Source organism: Boleophthalmus pectinirostris, unplaced genomic scaffold (genome assembly GCF_026225935.1).
Source record: "Boleophthalmus pectinirostris isolate CB_2022bp ecotype Guang Dong unplaced genomic scaffold, ASM2622593v1 HiC_scaffold_3, whole genome shotgun sequence".
In the NCBI taxonomy this organism is placed as follows: Eukaryota; Metazoa; Chordata; class Actinopteri; order Gobiiformes; family Gobiidae; genus Boleophthalmus; species Boleophthalmus pectinirostris.
Window position 1 is genome coordinate 1,158,347 of NW_026571299.1, and position 7,500 is coordinate 1,165,846.

At 48.3% G+C, this 7,500-nt stretch overlaps 1 protein-coding gene across 2 annotated transcripts in view; it reads right to left on the bottom strand.

Annotated features, from left to right (window-relative positions):
• idh3b (isocitrate dehydrogenase (NAD(+)) 3 non-catalytic subunit beta) overlaps window positions 1-7,500 on the bottom strand; it is a 30,338-nt gene that overhangs the window by 5,246 nt on the left and 17,592 nt on the right. For both annotated transcript variants that reach the window (XM_055160380.1, XM_055160379.1), the window contains 2 exons: window positions 4,564-4,658; window positions 2,996-3,056 (listed from right to left, as the gene is read on the bottom strand). In XM_055160380.1, the coding sequence (XP_055016355.1) occupies window positions 2,996-3,056; window positions 4,564-4,658 (156 nt within the window). The remainder of the gene's footprint in view (window positions 1-2,995; window positions 3,057-4,563; window positions 4,659-7,500) is intronic.

Sequence of the window (7,500 nt, forward strand, 5' to 3'; positions counted from 1 at the left end):
CAGGATTAAACCTGGTCTAAACCAAGACTAAACCTGGACTGAACCTGGACTAAAACCTGGACCAAACCTGGACCAAACCTGGACTAAACCTGGACCAAACCAGGACTAAACCAGGATTTAAACCAGGATTAAACCTGTCTAAAACAAGACTAAATCTGGACTAAACCTGGACCAAACCTGGAAAACCAAGACTAAACCTGGACCAAACCAAGACTAAACCTGGACTAAACCTGGACTAAACCTGGACTAAACCTGGACCGAACCTGGACTAAACCTGGACTAAACCTGGACTAAAACTGGACTAAACCTGGACCAAACCTGGACTAAACCTTGGACTAAACCTGGGCTAAACTTGGACTAAACCAAGACCAAACAGGACCAAACCTGAACCTGGACTAAACCTGAACCAAACCCAAGCTAAACCAGGACTATACATGGACTAAACCCAGACTAAACCTGGATTTAACATAAATCTGGACCAGACCTTGGACTAAACCCAAACCTGGACTGGCTGGGATCTTCTGCTCCACCTCGTGATGTCATCGTGTGGCGATACAGGAAGCGCTCCACTGTGTTTTTAAACTCCACACTTCACCTTCACTAGAATCATCCGGATCTTTTTTTTTCAGTCCCGGAGTCGTTGATCTCGACTGAACCAAAGGGAAAAGGAGCTGAGAAAACCGTTTAAAAGTCCCACCTGATGACATCACGAGGTGGAGCAGAGCGTCTGGAGGTTTGCAGATGTAAACAGACGAATAATAAAGAATCAAACGAACGCGACGTGAAGTTTTGTGAAGGTCAGGAGCTTTAAATGATGAATATTTAGTTTTTAGTTGTTGAAAGTGGAGGAGGGGGCGGGGTTAGGTGGTGCGCAGGTTTAGTTTTTGTTCGTGACGAGTTAAAAAGATGAGTCGGGTTATTTTAATGAAATTCACGTGTTAGTTTTTTTTTTTTTCTGTTGCCACATTTACATGAGACTTAATTCTGAATAAAAAGAATAAAACTGAATCTCGCTTTAAAAAACTAAACTAGGACTAAACCAGATCTAAACCAGGACTGAACCAGGTCTAAAACCAGGACTAAACCAGGACTAAACCAGGACTAAACCAGGACTAAACCAGGTCTAAAACCAGGTCTAAACCAGGTCTAAAACCAGGACTAAAACCAGGACAAAAACCAGGACAAAAACCAGGACTAAGCAGTTCTCAGTCCTGGTCTGGTCCCAGTCTGGTCCCGGACCTGGTTCAGTTCTGGTTCAGACCTGGTTTAGGTCTTGGTTTAGTCGTGATTTAGGTCCTGGTTCAGGTCCTGGTTCAGTCCTGGTTCAGTCCTGGTTCAGGTCTTGGTTTAGGTCTTGGTTTAGTCCTGGTTTAGACCTGGTTTAGGTCTTGGTTTAGTCCTGGTTTAGACCTGGTTTAGTCCTGGTTCAGTCCTGGTTTAGACCTGGTTTAGGTCTTGGTTTAGACCTGGTTTAGTCCTGGTTCAGACCTGGTTTAGACCTGGTTTAGGTCTTGGTTTAGACCTGGTTTAGTCCTGGTTCAGACCTGGTTTAGACCTGGTTACCTGGTTTAGACCTGGTTTAGGTCTTGGTTTAGACCTGGTTTAGGTCTTGGTTTAGACCTGGTTCCTGGTTCAGTCCTGGTTTAGACCTGGTTTAGTCCTGGTTCAGACCTGGTTTAGACCTGGTTTAGGTCTTAGGTTTAGACCTGGTTTAGTCCTGGTTCAGTCCTGGTTTAGACCTGGTTTAGTCCTGGTTCAGACCTGGTTTAGACCTGGTTTAGGTCTTGGTTTAGACCTGGTTTAGACCTGGTTTAGTTCTGGTTTAGACCTGGTTTAGTCCTGGTTTAGACCTGGTTTAGACCTGGTTTAGGTCTTGGTTTAGACCTGGTTTAGACCTGGTTTAGACCTGGTTTAGACCTGGTTTAGACCTGGTTTAGGTCTTGGTTTAGACCTGGTTTAGACCTGGTTTAGTTCTGCTTTAGACCTGGTTTAGTCCTGGTTCAGACCTGGTTTAGACCTGGTTTAGGTCTTGGTTTAGACCTGGTTTAGACCTGGTTTAGTTCTGGTTTAGTCCTGGTTCAGACCTGGTTTAGACCTGGTTTAGGTCTTGGTTTAGACCTGGTTTAGACCTGGTTTAGTTCTGGTTTAGTCCTGGTTCAGACCTGGTTTAGACCTGGTTTAGGTCTTGGTTTAGACCTGGTTTAGACCTGGTTTAGTTCTGGTTTAGTCCTGGTTCAGACCTGGTTTAGACCTGGTTTAGGTCTTGGTTTAGACCTGGTTTAGACCTGGTTTAGTCCTGGTTTAGTCCTGGTTCAGACCTGGTTCAGACCTGGTTTAGACCTGGTTCAGACCTGGTTTAGACCTGGTTTAGACCTGGTTTAGTTCTGGTTTAGTCCTGGTTTAGTCCTGGTTTAGTCCTGGTTCAGACCTGGTTCAGACCTGGTTTAGACCTGGTTCAGACCTGGTTTAGACCTGGTTTAGACCTTGTTTAGTCCTGGTTAGACCTGGTTTAGTCCTGGTTCAGACCTGGTTTAGACCTGGTTTAACGAGTTTCAGACTTATTATTTCCAAGGAGAAGATTTTAATTTTGAAATCTTTAATTCAGACTTGAAGCTCGTCGTGTAAACGTGGCTCGTGTCAACACAAAGATTCAGAAATGAGGTCGTTAATAGTACAGTTCTAATTTCTTAGCTCATATTTAAAGCTGCACTGTGTAACTTTTCTGGCGGAGGATCCATCGGCGCTTTACTCCACGGAGACCAGACCAGCACGGCTCCGGGTCAGATCTGCGGAGAGGCGAGAACCCGCCCCCGTAACTGAATAAATGCCAAGTGGAGCCGTTTGAAGTCACACCGCGGGACATTCCGGGCGGAGCGGCGACGTCTCCGCGGAAACGAGCAGGTGACGGACTCCCCGGGAGAAAAGTTCCAGAGTGCAGCTTTAAACGTTTGAAGAGCGGAGAGAGAGAGAGTTTAGAGCGAAAGAGGAGACTGACCTTCCCCTGTTTGATGACTCGCTTCACCGCGTCAGAAACCATCTGAGAATGAAACTCCAGACTGAACGAGGGAAGAGAGAAGAGAGAGAGAAAAGGGGGATAGGGAGAGAGAAAGACAGAAGATAAAGAGAGAATAGAGAGATGGGGGAGAGAGCAGGAGAAGAGGAGAAAAGAGAATAAAAAAGGAGATGAGAGGAGAAAAGAGGAGAGAGAGAGAGAGAGAGAGAGAGAGAGAGAGAGAGAGAGAGAGAGACAGAGAGAGAGAGAGAGAGACAGAGAGAGAGAGAGAGAGAGAGAGAGAGAGAGAGAGAGAGAGAGAGAGAGAGAGAGAGAGAGAGAGCAGAGAGAGAGACAGAGAGAGAGAGAGAGAGAGAGAGAGAGAGAGAGAGAGAGAGAGAGAGAGAGAGAGACAGAGAGAGAGAGAGAGACAGAGAGAGAGAGAGAGAGAGAGAGAGAGAGAGGAGAGAGAGAGAGAGAGAGAGAGAGAGAGAGAGAGAGAGAAGAGAGAGAAGAGAGAGAGAGAGAGAGAGAGACAGAGAGAGAGACAGACAGAGAGAGAGAGACAGAGAGAGAGACAGAGAGAGAGAGAGAGAGAGAGAGAGAGAGAGAGAGACAGAGAGAGAGATAGACAGAGAGAGAGAGAGAGAGCAGAGAGAGAGAGAGAGAGAGAGAGACAGAGAGAGAGAGAGACAGAGAGAGAGAGAGAGAGAGAGAGAGAGAGAGAGAGAGAGAGAGAGAGAGACAGAGAGAGAGACAGAGAGACAGAGAGAGAGAGGAGAGAGAGAGAGAGAGAGAGAGAGCGCACATGTGAGTAGGAGCCTCCATGGGCCAAACAGAACCGTTCTAAACTTCTAAAGGTCTAGACGAGTCTTAAAGCCGTGGTGGTCGCGGTCGCGGGGGTCGTCTCCTTGGTCACGATGGTCGTGGTCGCGGCGGTCTCGGTCGTGGTGGTGGTAGCGGTGGTCGCAGTCGCGGTGTCGCAGTCGAGGTCGCGGTGGTCGTTGTCGAGGTCGCGGTGGTCGTTGTCGAGGTCGCGGTGGTCGTTGTCGAGGTCGCGGTGGTCGTTGTCGAGGTCGCGGTGGTCATTGTCGTCGTGGTCTTGTTGGTCGTGATTGTGGTGGTCGTGGTCGCGGTGACCATGGCGGTCGCAGTGATCGCAGTCATGGTGGTCGCGGTGGTGATGATCGTGGTGGTCGCGGTCATGTGGTCGCAGTCGTGTGATCGTTGTGGTCACAGCTGTGGTGGTCTCAGTCATGTGGTCGCGGTGTTAGTTGAGGTCGTGGCCGTGGTGGTCGCGATCGTGGTAATCGTTGTGGTCGCGGTCGTGTGGTCGCGGCCGTGTGGTCGTGGTGATCGTTGTGGTCGCGGTCATGTGGACGCGGTCGCGGTGATCGTTCTGGTCGCAGTCGTGTGGTCGCGGTGATCGTTGTGGTCACGGCTGTGGTGGTCGTGGTTGCGATGGTCACGGTCGCCGTGGTCTCGGTCGTTGTCGTGGTCGCAGTGGTCACGGTGGTCACGGTCGTTGTAGTCGCGGTGATCGTGGTCGCGGCGATCGCGGTCAGACTCACTTGAGGTGCCGCAGCATGTTGGCGGCGCTCAGTAACATGGCGGTCGGGTTGGCGATGTTCCTCCCCATGGCCTGAGCGAAGGGATGACGCGCCCCCTGCAGGACACGGAACACACCGCAGTCAGTACACCACGTTCTACTGTTCTGATGTTCTACTGTTCTAGTTCTGATGTTCTACTGTTCTGACGTTCTACTGTTCTGATGTTCTACTGTTCTGACGTTCTACTGTTCTGACGTTCTACTGTTCTGATGTTTCTATGTTCTGATGTTCTACTGTTCTGATGTCTACTGTTCTACTGTTCTGCTGTTCTGACGTTCTACTGTTCTACTGTTCTGCTGTTCTGATGTTCTGACGTTCCACTGTTCTGACGTTCCACTTGTTCTGATGTTCTACTGTTCTGACGTTCTAACTGTTCTGATGTTCTGCTGTTCTGACGTTCTGATGTTGTGCTGTTCCACTGTTCTAACTGTTCTGACGTTGTGCTGTTCTTACTGTTCTGCTGTTCTGATGTTCTGACGTTCCACTGTTCTGACGTTCCACTGTTCTGACGTTCCACTGTTCTGATGTTCTACTGTTCTGACGTTCTACTGTTCTGATGTTCTGCTGTTCTGACGTTCTGATGTTGTGCTGTTCTACTGTTCTACTGTTCTGACGTTGTGCTGTTCTACTGTTCTGCTGTTCTGACGTTCCACTGTTCTGACGTTCCACTGTTCTGATGTTCTACTGTTCTGACGTTCCACTGTTCTGATGTTCTACTGTTCCTCTGTTCTGATGTTCTACTGTTCTGACGTTCTACTGTTCTGATGTTCTACTGTTCTGATGTTCTACTGTTCTGACGTTCTACTGTTCTACTGTTCTGCTGTTCTGATGTTCTGACGTTCCACTGTTCTGACGTTCCACTGTTCTGACGTTCCACTGTTCTGATGTTCTACTGTTCTGAACGTGTTCTGCTGTTCTGACGTTCTGATGTTGTGCTGTTCTACTGTTCTACTGTTCTGACGTTGTGCTGTTCTACTGTTCTGCTGTTCTGACGTTCCACTGTTCTGACGTTCCACTGTTCTGATGTTCTACTGTTCTGACGTTCCACTGTTCTGATGTTCTACTGTTCTGATGTTCTACTGTTCTGATGTTCTACTGTTCTGATGTTCTACTGTTCTGATGTTCTGATGTTCTACTGTTCTGATGTTGTGCTGTTCTGACGTTCTACTGTTCTGATGTTCTACTGTTCTGATGTTGTGCTGTTCTGATGTTCTACTGTTCTGATGTTCTGCTGTTCTGATGTTGTGCTGTTCTGATGTTCTACTGTTCTGACGTTCTACTGTTCTGACGTTCTACTGTTCTGACTGTTCTGATGTTCTATGTTCTACTGTTCTGATGTTCTACTGTTCTGATGTTCTGCTGTTCTGATGTTCTACTGTTCTGATGTTCTACTGTTCTGATGTTCTGCTGTTCTGATGTTCTACTGTTCTGATGTTCTGCTGTTCTGATGTTCTACTGTTCTGACGTTGTGCTGTTCTACTGTTCTGATGTTCTGACGTTCTACTGTTCTGACGTTCTACTGTTCTGTTCTGACGTTCTGACTGTTCTGACTGTTCTGACTGTTGCTGATGTTCTGTTCTGTTCTGTTCTGAACTGTTCTGATGTTCTACTGTTCTGACTGTTCTACTGTTCTGATGTTCTACGTTCTACTGTTCTGATGTTCTACTGTTCTGATGTTCTACTGTTCTGATGTTCTACTGTTCACTCTGCATTATTCGTCTGTCTACATCTCCAAAGCTCCAGACGCTCTGCTCCACCTCGTGATGTCATCAAGTGGTAGTTTTCTGAACTGGGACTAAACCAGGACTAAACCAGGACTAAACCAGGACTAAACCAGGACTAAACCAGGTCTAAACCAGGTCTAAACCAGGTCTAAACCAGGTCTAAACCAGGACTAGGGGTGTTATGGCGTGATATCGTGTTGGCGTGTGATGGCGTTACATGTTGGCGTGATATCGTGTTGGCGTGATATCGTGTTGGCGTGATGGCGTGTGGCGTTGGTGTGATTGGCGTGATATGGCGTGATATCGTGTTGGCGTGATATCGTGTTGGCGTGATATCGTGTTGGCGTGATGACGTGTTGGCGTGATGACGTGTTGGCGTGATGACGTGTTGGCGTGATTATGTTGGCGTGTTGGTGTGATGGTGTGACGGCGTGATATGACGTGTTGGCGTGATGACATGTTGGCGTGATATCGTGTTGGCGTGTTGCGTGATGACGTGGTCGTGATGTGTTGGCGTGATGGCGTGTGATGGCGTGACGTGTGATGTCGTGTTGGTGTGATGACGTGTTGGCGTGATGACGTGTGATGTCGTGTTGGTGTGACGGCGTGATATCGTGTTGGCGTGATGACGTGTTGGCGTGATATCGTGTTGGCGTGATGACGTGTTGGCGTGATATCGTGTTGGTGTGATGACGTGTTGGTGTGACAGCGTGATATCGTGTTGGCGTGATATCGTGTTGGCGTGATATCGTGTTGGCGTGATATCGTGTTGGCGTGATATCGTGTTGGCGTTATGACGTGTTGCCGTGATATCGTGTTGGGGTGGCGTGATGGCGTGACGAGTGATGGCGTGACGTGTGATGGCGTGGCGTGATATCGTGTTGGCGTGATGTCATGTTGGCGTGATGTGTGATGGTGTGATGTCGTGTTGGCGTGATGACGTGTTGGCGTGATATCGCGTTGGCGTGATGGCGTGATATCATGTTGGCGTGATATCGTGTTGGCGTGATATCGTGTTGGCGTGATATCGTGTTGGCGTGATATCGTGTTGGCGTGATGACGTGTTGGCGTGATATCGTGTTGGCGTGATATCGTGTTGGCGTGATGACGTGTTGGCGTGATGACGTGATGACGTGTTGGCGTGATGGCGTGATATCGTGTTGGCGTGATATCG